Genomic DNA, 17,027 nt, shown 5'->3' on the forward strand with positions numbered 1-17,027 from the left:
GTGCACATGGGAAATTAAACGCATAAGGCTATCGCATATAACCACGTGAAAAAAATTAAGTCTCTCTCGATCTGAATTTTTCTATGTTGCACAACTTATTTCAGACTCTTATGATGGAATATAGCTTTCTTCTTTCCTTCTATAGTGCTTTCTTACGAAATTCGCACGCGACGTTCCGTATCCAAGTCAGTGCAGTGCGGGCACTTCCTGTTACACCCAGCGCCGTCTAGTGCTTAGCTTTGAACACTGCCGCCGTCTTCCTGATCGATTGCTGAAACGAGCTGGCTGTTCGCCCTGTGTGCCCTGGCGAGTTTCGTGGCGGCTTCTAACGCCCATATCCTGAATTCAAGCCACAGATATGCTACCTTTGATTTTATTTCCGAGATCCTTTTGTTGGAAGAATATTCCCTTAAATCGGTTCTACGCATTCTTTTTGTAAATAATCGTGGTTTAGGGCTTTTTAGGTCAGTTTGGGCGCAGGTAGGAGCCTATCACCATGTTCAATTAATGTCTTGCATCGCACCGGAAGTTCCCAGCCTGCGTTGACTTTTAAACGGAATGTCGCGTTTGGCACCATTGTCTCTCTCCACTATTGTTACCGTATCCGCTTAGCGTGCGCGTCTTTGTATTTTAGCGCCACTTTCCGAAAACACAGCCGTTTATCTTTGAGCATGAAGTCGGCAGTAAGCGTGAGTCTCTTTTCCAGGAGTGCAAATGATCTTTGGCACTTTATTTTCTCAAGCCTCCCGGAGAAATTAAATAATGGGGCCTCGTCGGTCCTGCCAGCCTCGTAAAAGTCGGACAATTGGGAGGCTAGGACCGGTAGAATGGGGCGTCGGCGCACGTGGCCCCCCGTCGCCTCACAAACAAACAACAGGGAGTGAGCCCACCCCAACAATCGCGGGACACGGACGATGTCTGGGGCGCCGGCCCCCGCCGCCCTCACGTGCGCAAGTTGAGAGGTACGAAGTGAGGGCAGCGCTGGCCACCCCTGGTGCGGGGGGGCGGGCCAACCTGCAACGAATATGAGCTCACGTAGCTCCCATTCGGACCGAAAAGGAAGACCCGTGTGCGGCGTGCGGGCGTCCGTTCTGGCATTTCCTTGTGCATCCTTGTTTTCTCTTCCAATCTGCTTATCTCGAAGCCGCTTCCAATCACGTGCGCTTGCGAAGAACAATTGAAACGAGGTGGTGCACGAAAGCATGGCAACTGGAGAAATAACCCTACTGAACCAGGAGAACACCTCCGAGTGTGTGCGTGTAAGCGCATGTATTCGCGTATACGTGCGCGTGTGTATCTGTGTGCGTGGTATCGTTCTAGCGTATTTCAGTTCGAACGGCAGTTATGCCCTGAGCTGTATGAGCAACGCATGGCCAAAAGAATGTAAATGTACGCACTGTTGTGGCCAAAAGCATGAAAGGTCAACAATGCCGTGTGTTTGCGCGCGTGCGTGCGTGCGTGCGTGCGTGCGTGTGTGCGTGCGTGTGTGCGTGTATGTGTGTGCGTGTGTTTGTTTGTGTGTGTTTGTGTGTGTTTGCGCGCGTGCGTGCGTGCGTTCGTGCGTGTGCATGTGCGTGTGTGTGTGTGTGGGCGTGTGCGTGTGTGTGTGCGTGCGTGCGTGCGCCTGTGGTGTGCGTGCGCGTGTGCCTGTGTGTGTGTGCGTGTGTGTGCGCGTGTGCGTGCGTGTGTGCGTGTGTGTGCGCGTGTCCGTGTGTGTGCGTGTGTGTGTGTGTGTGTGTGTGTGTGTGTGTGTGTGTGTGTGTGTGTGTGTGTGTGTGTGTGTGTGTGTGTGTGTGTGTGTGTGTGTGTGTGTGTGTGTGTTGTGGTAGTGACTATGTAACCGAGATCATTTGAGTGGAAGAGAGAGAGGGAGAACAACATTTATTGAAAGCCTGCAATTAGGAGCGAGCCTCGTAGGGGCGAGCCTCTAAGACGCGGCCACGACGTCGTGTCGGCGTGCTCTTTCTGCCGCTGCCAGACCGCACGCCCCGAGTTCCGGGAGGCGACCCGTACCCGTGGGTTCGATCCTAGGTAGCTGGCGGTCGAGAGCCGCCTGCACTTGCTGGACGGCCAGGTGTTGGGTGCTGTAGTCCGACGAGGTCATCGCGTTCGTAATGTTTGGGGGAAGCTGCATTTGTGTGGCAGCCTCCCGCGGGTTCAGTTCACAGTTCCACAGGATGTGGGCTGTAGTTGGTTTGGCAGTCGCGCACAATCGGCACACATCTGTCTCGTATACTTCGGGGCACACATGTACACCTAGCACCGGGGTTAGAAGGGACCCTGTCTGTGGAGCTCACGTCTCATATTGATCGCTCTTCGGCTGGATGCCCAGTCCTGCATCGACGGCTGTATAATTGCACGGCACTGTGTTGACGTCATGCGTGCATGGTGACGTCAACAAATTTTCATGGGACATCATCCCCGGACGGCGTTCCTGTCACGATATTACTGAAGCAGTTGTTCCGATTGTGACGTCACTTTCTGTTATGACGTCAGGTCTGGTTGAAGCGAGATTGGCATCAAGCTCTAGCTCAGCCATGAGAGACCATTGTAAAGTCAGTGACTTCGATGCGTTCTTGAGATAACATCACGGCGGCTTATTTTGCTTTTTCTTCGCGGGGTCATACGAAGTACAGGGCCATGTCGCTTACGGAAACGCGCACAAGCACAGGTAGTCGTACAAGGACAGGTCGTCATAACTTGCGTCAACGCGCATTGTTCGCTTTGTTTTCCAGTTCGGCTTCAGTGTAAAACTTGCTTTGGCCCAAATCGCGCTATTGAGTTATCACATCACATCACTTTACTACCTTAACCAGGGGGTATTACATAAGGGTTGGGTAGCAGATACAATTAACGAAATAAATATGCGAGTTGGGTATAAATACAAACAGGGGTGGTGACAGGAAGTGATGACGCCACTTCCAGTCGCGACAGTACTTTAGGCTAAGACATCTCGTCTACGTCTATAATCACATTAGCTCCTTCACCCGTCACTTACGCTTTTCGAGCCATCGTCCTGCTGTGGCCTCGAGATTGTTTCCTCTCCTGAGCTACTTAATGAGGCCACGTTATGGACGTTGCCCTGTAGATGATACCAACTTACATCATTAGCTTCAGGGTTTATTGTGGACTACGCTTGGAATTCAGCTTCGGCTCTAATGTTTTATTTGCCGCAGAAATTGCCGTAATGTTGGTTGGCTTTGTCGCAATTCACGATTTGTCGACAATAGACCCGAAATGATCGACCCAAGGTGTAATTGTGGGTGTCGCTGTAATATGGTCTACTGGGAGTTCGCGCCGGCATGGGGGCTGCCCTTACCCTTCCTCACTTCGCCTGTCTCTCCTTTCATTAAAAAAAAAAACATTACAAGGCGGAATTTACGTGACCGTCTAAACTTCATCTTCTGGCAACAGTGTTTTCTCACGAAGCACTGGGTGTTGTTCCCGTTTGCGTTTTCCAAACAGGAACTACCATATTCCTGCGCCGTCGTCTCGGTACGTGCTAATTGTAAAACCATGACAAATACTCGGAAGGCAGTCCCCTCTTCAGTAATCAGGTGGCTCGCGGCAGACTCAATTCGAACGATTAATTCCACTTTCGACATGGTTCGGTTATTTAGAAGTAAGCAACAGGAAATATAACAAGTTTTACCGTGTCTCATTCTTAAATCTGTCGCCCACGGCACGTTGGGTCGCTTCTAACGGCAATAGGGCAAGTTGCAAGGGTACAACCGCTACGAGCGATAAAACCGTCCTCAAGGATTACACGTTCACGCACGATGCGTTGGTGGGTACACACCGTGTTGCCTCCGCAAGCAGGAAACGGCAACAAACCTCGGTATTTTGCTATCCTCAATAACTAAATGGCTATTCTCAAGAAATATTCCCAAGAACTAACTATGCATAGATAATTGCAAACAAACCTTTGCTGCGCATAATTATAAAACTCCAATGAACATTGTCGCACTGTGTAGTTTTATTTGTTACCTTGGTCGGCATACACAAAGTGTACAAACACAACAAACAAGCAACAAAATGTTCGCTTTGAGTTGACTCAGCACACAAACGTTACGTACCACCGATATTCAGAAAACTTAGAAATTCAGCTTCAACGAGCTACCCAAGCACTAGCAATAATGCATACGGGAACCGCACATCATACAGCACAGCCCCGTGCGGTTGCTTTAGTAGGCCACCTGTTTGTGTCCTGTGCCAGCCAGCTCCTTCATGCTCCGCCCATAGATGTACAGTGTTTGTCAAAATTTTCTCGGCCAAACCGGAAACGCGCAAGCCGCAAAAAGCTTAACGTACAAACTTACGTCCCGAGCGATGCTGAAACGTTTTATGCCGGAAAGCTAGAGAAAATACCTTTATTTCTTACTATCATAAAATATTTTTGTCACATTTAGAGGTAAAGCTCGTTCTTTGGATTGTTTGTGGTCGAGAAGGCTTAGGATTGGCCTAGAAAATTTTGACAAAGTGTGTACGTACACTGTCGCCGCTAGTTGACTTCTGAGCGGGTGTTTCTGTTCTCTACGAAAAACTAATGCACATTCAACCTTTACAAAAGTGAAAGAGGGTGGAAGAGAAATATAACAGCCTGCCCGAGCCGCTTATGTCACTGACATTGCCGCGACACTCAACCCCTTCAAATCAAAGACTGCTCGTGGCTCGTTCCAAGCAGAAAGTGTAGCGGCCATACCTGCAGCACACCCCAGTGGCTGACCACTTTGGCGAGGCGCTCGGTGACCTCCGAGGAAGAGGTTCCCAGGAGCATGGTCATCTGCTGCTTCCGGTAGATGGCGTGGAAGAAAGCGTTGATGGCGGCACCGGAGTCGCACTGCGCACGCGGAAAGACACAAAAGCAAGGGCAATGTAAGGCTCGTTTCGACGGCACTCGCGTACCAGCTGAGCACAATACTGAGGCCTGTTGGCAAAAAAGACATGAAGGCACGCTGGTTCCTAGAACCTGGCCATACTACTGATTTCCGGACCATGTGACAACTTTATTTACTTTTCTCTCAACTTTGATCCGAAGAGAGCCAACGCCACTACCACCCCTTTCCCTCATTTTTGTAGCGTGAGCTACACTGGCCGAGATTGAGCAGTTTCGCGTGGCTCCTGGAGAGCTGTGCTGCGCATGCGCGAGGAGCAGTGACGTCTCACGGCGCACAGCTGGCGCGCCGGAGCCGCCGCCGCCTCGACTGGATTGAGTTGGATGGTATTCGATGGTACTCGATTAAATTGGATTGTATTGGATTGAATTGGGTTGGAAATCGCTTTAGCAGCAGTAAGCATGATAATCAGTTAATCCTAGACAACCAGGAAACCTAAGAATAACCAGCTGAACCTTAGCTCACGCTACGTATATCCTGTCATAGCCGAGCTAAGCCACTGCTAATCTTTTAACCTTACAGAAGACTTCTGCCTTCCGTAGTTGTCTAGAAGAAGAAAACAATTTGGGACGTCCTTGTGAAAAAAAAAAAAGGAACACCGTTCTGAAGGGTCAAAGTGATAACAAAAATTATTACTGGTTTACTTAACGAGCTGTTTTAGAAGGTAATTCGATGGAGGTCCTCAAAACGCTTTGTGACTCTAAACGTAGCAGAGCCCGCTGCTTCGAGGCAACCTACAGACTTCCCGTCGCAGCCCGACCCCCCGGTTCGGATAGCGACGTTGGACCGCCCAAAGCCTTGGTAAAAATCGCCGAACGGCCGCTCGACAGACAACACGTGCTGTCCGCTGCCACAAGACCTGCAGTGATTGCAGCCTCGTGTGTTGCTTGAGAATTGCTCGGCCGCCCGCCTTATTGTGCTCCTCCTTCCACTGGCCTTCAGCGCCTTCAACAGGATGCCGGGCAGACATCCAGGAAATCACCTACACGCATTCTAGACTGCGTTTACTGTCGCTGTACGCCCGCGCTCCTCGGTGTCAGGGGTTGCGTCGACCGTTTGCGATTCAGCCGTCAGACCACCCGGAGCTGCGGCGACTGTACACGTGGTGTTGCGCAACAGAAGTTGTCCTTCGCGCGTTCCGCTACTTCTCTGAATGCCACATGTGCAAAGCAAGAAAGCTGGCGATGAAGTATGAGCCTTGCGGCTTGGAGAGGGCAAGCCCCGTTGCGGCAGGATCGTTTCATAAGTGCGCGACAGGTTAGATACTTGTTCGTGCCGGGGTAGAGGCAACGCGTGTTGACGTTTACATAGAGGGGTGATCACTTAATGAGAACTCTACCAGATACAAAACCTAAGGAACCACGGGTGAGCCACGGGCCTTGAAACTGACACCTATCCTGCATAGATAGACATAATGCACTCCAACCTAGATATAGAAGATAGCGCAAGGTCACAGGTTCGATTTCATGCCCCACCGGCTGTGTTTGCGACGGAGGAGGGAAATAAAAACGCCCGCGTGTCGAGATATCAGCGCACGTTGGAGATTTCAGGTAGCATTACGCAGCCATCCACACCATTCTTGTCATATCCCAGGCTTATACAGTCGAACCTCGTCATAACAAAGTAGTACCGGGGCAGCAATTTAGTTCGTTATATCCAATATCCGTTGTAACAGTAGATGATTTGATTGATTGTAGGGTTTAACGCGCCGACGCAACGCAGGCGATCAGGCGCGCCGTAGTGGAGGGCTCCGGATTAATTTCGACCACCGGGGGATCTTTAACGTGCGCCGAAATCTCGTACACACGGGCGTTTTTGCTTTTCGCCTCCATCAGAAAAGCGGCCGCCGCGGCCGGGAAACGAAGTTGTAACAGTAAAGCTAAAAATAGGTTCAAACCAAATGGCACTGTGGCTCCTGCAAAAATACTTGATACCAAAACGCATTATTTCAATCTTCGGACTTACTACAAAAAAGGTAAACCTTACTTTCCTCCTTGTGGCGTTTCCAGCCCAATGAACCAGAACATGAAACAGGAAATTACAACAGAACAAAGTTCACTTGACAAAAAGGGCCTGCGTTCCTATTTTTTCGAGGAAGGATGGGATCTTAGTCTGGTGGCTATTCACAGCACTGAAGTTTTACACAGTGTCTACGGACACCGGGGCATTTTCTACGTCTGCAGTTTCAGACGCCGGAACCTTTTTTCGAATAGCTCGTAAGCCTACTGGTCAAATATTTCTTCGTTATATCCGATAGTGCGCGCGCGGCTCTCACAGTTTCGCCTTCGTTATTAAAGAAGTGTCATGGAAATAGAGCGTCACCAACCAATATTCGTATTTAGTTCGCTATATCTGACAATTCGCTATATCAGTGATCGTTATGACGAGGTTCAACTGTACCTCCTGCGCGCAATGCCCAGGTTTGAACTTCTGAACTTGTAGCAGAAACCCTGCAGAAGCCGTCAGTTCTCTACGTGTTATTTGTTCTCTAAATACTCAGAAAACAAATAATTGCTGTGCAAATAGGAAGAGTGAATACCCTTTTCATGATCGCGGGAAACAGGCTTTTTTATTCGAAATATTTTTCAGACGCCAAGCTTTGAACTTCAGTAGTGGCTTTGAAGGAAAAGATAAAAAGCAGGGCAGTGGAGACCTGACTATTTTTTCTGTCAATAGGGATCCAATAATGCCGATCACCGAATCTCGTTCCCATAAGCTGCTATTAAAAATGTTGCAGGCCTCTCAGGTTGGCGTAGCACAGCAAATAGCGACTTTGTTTGCAAGCTGTCTGGGTCTAGTTGATAATATTTTTTTCTTTTCTGCAATACTTGCTCCAATAAACGGCTTTTTTCTTTCGTCCTGTCGCACCGTTCATACGGAGCTTTTTAGACCAAATACACTCGATAGTGTGCAGTATTTCGGCTATGACGACGACAGCAGTAACGACGATGATGAGGAAGATATAGTTAGATTATGGCGAATGCACGGAACCACTTGTGGTTGATCAGGCAACACACAAGCGTGCTACGTTTTTAGGTGTCCTCGATGTATCAGAATCTCATTTTAGGTACCGCATGGTTCTCATATAGCCTGACGTATTCTATATCGAGAAAAGCAAGCGGGAATGGACAGTAACATGCCTTTCTTGATAAGCAGAGAAAAAAAAAATGAAGGAGGCTCACACTAACGTGTAAAACTTGAAGGTAGCGAAGCTATACGCAACAGTAGCGTTTTTCCTCTCTTTTGCCTCACGGCGTTGTTTAAGCCTCGCTGCTGTACGAGGGACCACAGCTGGATGTTCGTTTTCCTCTATCGCACATGTTTCTGCGCCGCACGTGGCCTTCCTTCTTGGCGCGCGCTTATCGCTGCGGCGGCGGCCTCCTCGCCTTCCCCCGTTAAGTCCCGCGCACGCCTCCTTTATCCCGTCGCCGATCTCTCCCCTGCCCCCTATCTACCCTCGTTATCGGGCCGCTACTCCGTGCCGGGCGCTTGCCGAAGGGGGTGTGGTTTGACCTATAGCGCTAAACGGCATAACTGGTCACCCAGCGAAGACTGCCTGAGGTAGGGTAGTGTAGCTTGCGCTATAAAATGTACTCATAGAAACGTGCAGATGTACCTCAAGCCCTTTTTCAGTTTTTTCTCCCTCTTTTATATAATGGGGTGTGTGTATGTGTATGTGTGTGTGTGCAAGAGAGAGAGAGAACAGTATATATATATATATATATATATATATATATATATATATATATATATATGGGGGCCGGAAACGGTTAGCGAAAAGCGTACAGCTATAGGTAGATCCGCAGTGCTGTAAACCGAGAGGCTTTTTGGTACATAGGGTACGATGTCGGGCTAGCTGGTGACACAATACAGACCTGTTAACAGCGCACATTTTTGACGGATGGCGGAAGGATGTACTCAACACAAGCGGTATTTTTATTTCTAACTGTTTTATATATATTATAAGTTGTATAATATATACCACACTCTTACACGGGAAAATATTAACATCTACAAAAGTAGGAGATGGAGATTGCCCGTACTGCCAAAGCATTGTGACGTTGGCGAAGAACCCTCCGCGGTGGCCAGTGGCCACGGCGTCTTGCTGCTCATTTCAAGGACGCGTGTTTGACTTCCGACCGCGGCGACCGCTCTCCAGGTCGAAACGAAAAGCGAACACGCCTGTCTGTCGATATTTCGGCGCGCGTGAAAGATGCCCACATTGTCGATACTAATCCGGAGCCGTCCACTACGACGCGCCTGATAGCCCCGGTGTAACTTCGGCGCCTTATAAAAAAAAGTGAAATTGGACGTTTGCGAAGCTATCGCCACATCTAAGTTGCCCTGGTCTCCTAGAACGCGATTTCTTTCTGAGAAATCATTATTGATGGCGCTCTCAATCACTTATCACCAGCTTTTTCTATCCTCGCAGCGCTTGTGTTGTGTGCTTCTCTCCAACCTTCGTTTAAAATGCCCGCTGTCCACACTTCTATACTTGGTACGTAGATTGCCTTGCAAATGGGTAGGCTCTGTATTTGGTTGAGTACGGCTCATGCAACTGCCGCAGACGCTAAACCGACAGCTAGCTTGAAAATCGCTGATTGCCGCTTCAAGACCATAGACCAATTAGGTAGCACTTCAGGTCAAGGAAGGTGCTGAGAGGAGGCGGAGCACGAGAACTCGAACGCATGGAGATGAGCTAACTGGGAGAAACCGCGCAGTGCGCCGGGCCGCTTCAACCGCCAGGTCCGCAGACGTGCACGCGCACGCGCGCGTCGCTAGACCGCACTCCAGGGCGGACCCCGGCCCATTTGCATAACTCGGGGACATTATACAGCATGCAACTGGCGAATGTGTATACACCGCAGCCCGAGTATTCCACGTTGACGCGCCTGCAAGCGTTAGACAAGGGGGAGTTGGCGCGGCAATGCTTGAGCAGAAGCGCGACCCCGAGAGCTCCCCGAATTCGCCAAAAAACTAACATACACGCTGGGAGGGGGCGGCTTTTCGTGAGTAAAACGCACACCGAGATTTGCAATTCACTGCGAAGAACTTCGGCGAATTTGAATCGAACCGACGCCCATAAGAAGGTTACCCCTTGCCCCGGGGTATGCGAACACGACTGGATTGACGGGCGTAAGGTGCGAGGATAATGCAGCGTTTGCTAGCACAAAAGGAGTTGCGAACAGATGCCCCTGTCAGCGCCGTAGAGCGCGTGAGGGTAGAAAACGGGTTGTGACGAGAATGAAGTAGAAAAGCGAAGCGTGCGTTTGGTACGACCATTTTGTAACTTATTGTTGCTGTGCGCTCTATCCTAAAGTTTACTCATGTCTCGTGGTTCAAATGATATGGCGTATGTAAACACACCCCGCAAGAACCCGCCACCATCACTATTAATGTAGAAGAACACCGTCTCACCATCGTCAAAATATGCTGGCACCTATCGCTACCAACGCCGTTCCCCACTTCGAGGGCCTCTATACGGTAACCGCTTGACGGTGCTTTCGCTTTATCTACGGGTCGGTCACCGATTGGTGCCTACGGAATGTGACCAGGGACCTAACCATTGCCACTGAGTCAGTGATTGAATCGTTAGCAGACCCACCGGCGCCAATTTAGGTGAGACAGACAGACAGACAGACAGACAGACAGACAGACAGACAGACAGACAGACAGACAGACAGACAGACAGACAGACAGACAGACAGACAGACGGGCGGGCGGGCGGGCGTTTGGACGGAGGGATCGCACGGGCAGACGTACGGGTAGACAGACGGACAAATGGACGGGTGGGCGGACAGACGGACGGGCGGGCGGACGGACGGATGTACCAAAATTTTTCCGTTTACTTATCCAAAGAAGGATCATCGTATTTAAAAAAAGCATACGGTCTTTACTTGATCCCCTTGTAGCACGAACAAGGGAATAGATAAAGTAACAAAGTAATAGATAAAGCGTCGACGGGGTTCGAAGACGCAAGCGCACACACAAATTGAAGTCGATAAAATCACCGCGAGCACCGTAAATAAGCGCCCCAAAGGGAATCCACCGTGCGAAGTAGAAGTTACGTCCGCCCCCGACCGCGCCTTCATTCGTAACCTGTCTCAAAGACAGCGCCTACAAAGCACAAAGGTGCGCGAACAGGTCAAATCATAGACTCCTTCCCTTCTTTTCTGATGGTTTTTAGCTCCTTCGGCGCACCTTCGCATACGACAGCAGAGGCCGAAGGTTTTCTACTTCCGTATAGGCTATATTCTTCTCTGAAATAACGCACCTTCGGCCGACGGAATAAACTAGCGAGCACAAAAAGAACACGCCGTGCACGGGCACTTCGATACGTGGCACTCCCCCTCTCTTCGATGCATTACAGCACAATGGAGGCACGATCTCGGGCGGCGCGCTGATACCTGTGGGCAAATATTCGCGGACACCTCGAATGGGTGTCACGACGAGCGATGGCCCCAAGCATATTGGGCATCAATTATTCATGCACGAGCGAAGGGACCTCGACGACGATGCTTATTGGTGCCGATAAGGGCCCTCGCTTCGGCCAAGCCAGGCGGCGACGGGGAGAATAAAGAACTTCCTGTTTGGTTTTGCCCGGGCCACTTTATTTCCCCCTGGCTATACGGTCCCGATATGCGCCACCAACAGTGTGTTGGCTCTGGAGCCGCTAGAACGACACGGAGATGGATTGGTCACGCCCGGTGCGTCGCCCATCGTAAACGCGTTCTGATCGGTTTCTACCGTGAGGGCTGGCGCCTGCGTGCGGAGAGGACGAAAGTGGCCAGTTTTCATCATGTAACTTTTGCACGTACGTACGCGCGTGCGTAGTTCAAAATGAGTACTGTTATATTCGGGGAGGCATCCCCGAGCCGGGCTCCGTCGCCACCGTCATGAAGTGGTAGCGTGGTGGCCGAGAGGCCAGAAAAAGTTGCTGCCTTGGGGAAGACGACAAAAAGCTGAAGTAAAACTTAACTGCTTTACTGCACGGCGAGAGATCAGTAACGATACAGGAACATCATCCTTCCGGACGAGCTTTACAGCAAGGCTCGAAGAGAGGACAGCGGGATCCCTTGCTGTCAATCGAATGCGTTCTGCGCTCGGAGGAACCGCGTATTTCTCCCCGAAGCGCTATGTATGTATGTATTTATTGCACAAAAACAAGAAAGGAAGGTCCACCAACAGGCGTAAATTGTCTCGCCTAGGGGCGGACACCGGAACGCCTGCTGGTGTAGGGGAGGTGGGATAGGGAGGAAAGAGTACATAGGAATAGGGGGATAGGGTAGAGGGCTAACATAAATATATAAAACATGGGCAAGAATAACCTATATACAACGTTAGGTGAAGGAAAGAAAAAAAAACGAAACACTAGACAAATAAATAAATATCAAAATACAGGACACGAAGGAGTAGGACACCTGCACACTTACACACACACACCCACACACACACACACAGGAATTCTACCCTAACAGCTACACTCCACTGCGACCCGGGCAGTTACGTAGAGTTGTAGCTTAGTGCATTGTGGAGCCCCGAGGCCCCCAGGTATGCTCCCAGGGCCTCGAGCACTTTGTCCCGCTCCCTGGCATTTCCTGGGGGCCAAAGCAGTTCCTCGAGCGGCCGCACCCCTCGGAGCACGGCCAGAAGCTCCGCCCGCCCTGCCGCAAACTTGGGGCACTCGTACAGTACATGCGGCAGGGACTGCACGGGCGCTCGGCAGTGAGTGCAGGCGGGACTGGCCACCCGCCCCAGTCGGTAGCGCTAGCGGTCAAACAGCTTTCCCAGCGCCGCTAGCGCTTTGCAGGCGGCACGAAAATAGTGCAGACACGCACAAACACTCTTTCCCGGGTTCGTGAGAGCCGGCGTGAGTTTGTATTTGTATTTTGCAGCAGCCGCGGTTTAATCACCGACAGCGAGGCGCCCGTGCGGCGTACGTACTCCAGCGTGTCGTAGCTACTCCGAGGAAGGCAGACTCTGCCGCAAAGCACAGGAGCACTATACAAAACGTGCAGCACGCGCAAAGAGGGTAGACGCGCTCTGAATCGTAACAGTAGTCATAACCATCATTCGCCGTATACTTCGCCATCGTCGTCCTCATCATGTCCTCCGCCTTCAGGTGAATAGCGGAAAGGATGAATGGAATCACAATACTTCTCATAAGAAACAAAGGATTGCATGTGTGATGGTCTGCTCACCCCCATCAGTGAGATACTTGGGATTAAGACTACGTGCGCGTCTGATTTTACATGCGTATGAATACACCTATACCATCATATTCTACATAACATGTCATATTTTACCCACCCCGGTGGCGCAGTGGCTACGGCGTTGTGTGCCTGAGCCAGGGGACGCGTATTCGATTCCAGCCGCTGTGGCTGCTTTTCTTGTCGAGGCGAAAAGTGAAAACGGTTGTGTGTCGACATTTAGGCGCACGTTAAAGACCCCAGATGGTCAGAATTTATCAGGATCTCTTCACCCACTACGACTCACCTTATAGCCCTGGTTAAGCGCGTTAGACCCCCAAATTGGAGTCACGTATAATTCTCACATTCCGCTTTCCAATTCCTTCGAAATAGAAATCAGCCCGAAGGAAAGAAGGAAGGATGTAGATAGAAGGCAGGAAAGTTAACTTGGTTAGAGCCTAGTTTGCTATCCTGCACGTGGGAAAGGGAACACAGGCAAACAAGAGAAAGCAAAGAATGAAGAAAAGTTGGAGCAGACACGTATGCCCAGCACTAAAGCACTACAGTTCCATTTGTTGCTTCAGGGAGATATTTTTAGCCGTGTTGGGAGCTGCCGTGTAAGCGACATACCGCAAATGTGTCCACGAAGCGCCTGCGTGAAGATAATGCTAATGGCTTTTACTTGGGACTTGAACGCAAGCGCGGTCGTAACGTACTGGTTATTACTTCCTAAAAAGCACCAGGGTTAGTTAAGGCCCCGGAGGATGACAGCGAAGCCGAGGATCGCGCGATACGGCCGCCCAAGCGCAAAAAAAGTGAAATTTCTTTTTTGTGAAGCTCTCGAGGCTAAAGTCTTTTCAGGTTGTCTGTCTGCAAAACTGGAGCTTGAAAAAGCCGCGTTGAGTTAATGTAAGACTAAACGTGAAACTAACGTTTCCTTATTACGACCACGCTATGGGCAGTTGTGGTTAATACGCATTATTTTTTACGCCGTGCCATGATAACTTCATGCACATTAGACAGAATGCTTAGTAATTCTTGCGGTAACTTTCATAAATCATGAGTGCGAATGTTCTTACTCGCTAAAAGTACTTGGTTAACAAATTTGATATAACTAGTAAAATATGGGGCTATTACTACGTCTAGTAAAACGTTTCCAGAAATTAAAAGTCGCCACGATGCCGTTGTTGATAATTAGCACTGCTTGCATTTCTTGTCATTCTTAATGGCGCCTTACTTGGCTTCTTAGAGGGCTAGAAGTGTCTCTTGTTTCCTTGTGATGTTGTTGCTTATTGTTTTTGTAATAATACGGCTCTAGCATTTACACTTAACGTTTTGTTTGCAACGTGACTGGGGTTGTCGTCTTTGTGTGTTTATAGCCGCAGAGGGTCTAATGTAACGAGCTACAATTTTCGCGAACCGTATGTTTTGAATGGGCTGACATAATGGCTTTAAAGTAATGCAACCGGCGCAGTGTAGAAGGCGTCCCTGGCCGTTAAACCTAATGGAGATGGGCCTCAAGGTATGAAGTTAACGAAACACTCACGTATGTTCGAAGTTATTTTTTTTCCGGGACAGCGAACCGTGCAACGTAATGCTAATGTCGCGCTAACGGTAATAAAAAACTGTCGCGAATTAGAAAGTAAGGGAAAGAAGTCAAAATTGTGTGGTATTTCCGTAGCGAATTCTAAGTACACAAATGTGTTAGCTTTCTAATCATTCGCACCCTTAGTAAACAACGGATGTAGTGTTCCTATTCTGTTCCCTCCTGAAAAAAAAAATCATTTTTGTGTTTATTACAATAAAATACAATCAAATGTCATAAATTGTGCCTCTCTGAGGTACGTGTAGACAACGAGTAAGCATAGCTCGTGGTCAACTCCTGTGGCCCTTCACTACGCTAAGATACCTGTGCCCAGTAAGCTTAGTGCTATTGCTTTGGTTATTATTCACACTCACACTCACACGTGCACGTGCGAATTCTATTACAGGAGAACCCAAAAAACGCATAGGCTCGTCGACACCGTAGCACACGCACAAAGAAGCGTCCAACGGATTCAACTATAGCGCCTTGCGAACTGCCGCGCGCTTAATCTGATGGAAGCCTCTGAAGAGAAGATTAGCGGAGACAAAATTAAAAAAAAAAAAAAAGAAACCAGGATAGACATACAGTCATGTGGGGAGAGGGAAACAGAACAACAAAAAAGACGACGTATGGTATGTTCTCCCCTAACAGATGAATGCGCTTACGCAAAACCCACAGCTAGTCACAAACTCTAGCATGTAAGATTTCACAATTACGCACTAGAAAAATAAAACTCATAGGCTTCCCCTTGAAGCACGCCTTGCGAACGCCATCATTGAGAAGGTTAAACAAGCCGAGCTGGCTGCTAGGAAAGCATGTCGTTGTCATTAAAGCGTTTCCTTTCGCTATCGCTCTCTCGCTTCGCAAGCTGTTCTGGCACTCTGCATTTTCCACGCACATTGTTCAGCTAACCTACGTTCGACGCCAATGCTAGTATGATCTTGCGCCACGTTTTTTTTTTAGCATAGAAAAATTGGAGGGATATGCGTAGGAAACAATAGTGACCAAAACAAGAAAGAACAGCGGACCATAAGACATTTTTGGGGGCAGACAGCCCTACCTGGGCGTCATGGAAAGAACTTTCCCGTTATCTATTCCACGCAGGCAAACCACGCAAAATTATACAGATCCGCCGAAATCGGGAAAAGGGTTCGAGCCGCCTTAATGGCACCTAACTTGAAACCGTAGAACGTTCCTCCATCGAACTTCTCTGGACATTTTGAACAAACGACGCTCAAAGTAGCAGAAAATTCTCCGGAATACGCACGCGGTGTCGAAATAGGGCTCGAAGAAAATACCAGAGCGCGCGCAAAGTGCAGTTACGTCTCCAAGAAAGCTGCGCATCCATTAGTTTCCTTCCCCCTTTTCCTTCTTGCCTGGTCGCAGGAGAAGGCTTGCTATCACACCAGGCGGCAGGCTAGTGTTCTTTTGCAAGGCAAAGAAGAAAGCCATTCTTTATCTTGGTTCCGGCCAGGACATGTTTCAGAGTTTAAGATGGAGGCAGCTTGCATAGCGGATCGGTTATTCGGTAAATTTCCTTCCTGCGCGTTTGGGAGCTCGATACTTTTCGCGAGAACATCCGTTATACCCTTTCAGCAGTACAGAAGAGCGAAAATTGAAAAAAAAAAACGAAACAAAAAACAAATAAGTAGTAATGTAAAATTTCTTGCTGAAGTTCTCGATATGAAACGCCGTTCTTTCTGTCGATCTTTAATTTGTACCATGTATTCACAATTGAAGTACCGCGTCAGTTTCTAAAGAGCTGCGGACTGATAAACCATCAAAAGCGAACGTAAATGTTGCTCATAACTCGTTTTTACATTTTTATAGCTTCACAAAGAGAGCATATTGTGGCGCTTTTTGGGGCCGGAGATGAGAATAAGTGAATGGAAAATTGAAGCTGCACAACAAACAAAGGGCTATAGGCCAGCTGCGTCCTTGAACGTTGTACACTGCAATAAACGCGAAACATTCACGTCATCCAGCAAGACGCACTTCAGTGCCGCACGCAGAGACCCAAGCGAACAACGGTAATGATCTGTTCTTATCGGGAAAGTTATCAGTTACCTTCGCACGGCCGTCAAGTCGGTCGACATGAACCACGATAACACGGAGAAGCTTTTGCGTCCCTTAATCAAGAGGATTGACTCCGCTCTGATGCTAAGCCGCACAGTTACTAAGCGGCATTCAGCGCAATCGATATAAAATGTACAACAAAATGCCATTAAAACAGAACAAACCGAACCGCTTGTGGCTATCGAAACAGTCAGGCAAGCCGCGGTATCGTATCGCGTATTTGGAAATTGCAGTCCATAATTATCGGTGGTAATGGATTAGACGAAACTTGGGAATTTTACA

At 49.0% G+C, this 17,027-nt stretch overlaps 1 protein-coding gene and 1 long non-coding RNA gene across 4 annotated transcripts in view; one reads left to right on the forward strand and one right to left on the reverse strand.

Moving 5' to 3' along the window:
* Gaba-b-r3 (gamma-aminobutyric acid type B receptor subunit 3) overlaps window positions 1-17,027 on the reverse strand; it is a 231,004-nt gene that overhangs the window by 92,656 nt on the left and 121,321 nt on the right. For all 3 annotated transcript variants that reach the window (XM_077702698.1, XM_077702697.1, XM_077702696.1), the window contains exon 2: window positions 4,703-4,840. In XM_077702698.1, coding sequence (XP_077558824.1) covers window positions 4,703-4,840 — 138 coding nt within the window. The remainder of the gene's footprint in view (window positions 1-4,702; window positions 4,841-17,027) is intronic.
* Window positions 1-17,027, forward strand: part of LOC144174180 (uncharacterized) — a 155,306-nt gene that overhangs the window by 37,453 nt on the left and 100,826 nt on the right. The gene's annotated exons all lie outside the window — the stretch shown is intronic.

Source organism: Haemaphysalis longicornis, unplaced genomic scaffold, assembly GCF_048455015.1.
Source record: "Haemaphysalis longicornis isolate Haplotype H1 unplaced genomic scaffold, Haemaphysalis longicornis Haplotype H1 scaffold_3, whole genome shotgun sequence".
Classification (NCBI taxonomy): domain Eukaryota; kingdom Metazoa; phylum Arthropoda; class Arachnida; order Ixodida; family Ixodidae; genus Haemaphysalis; species Haemaphysalis longicornis.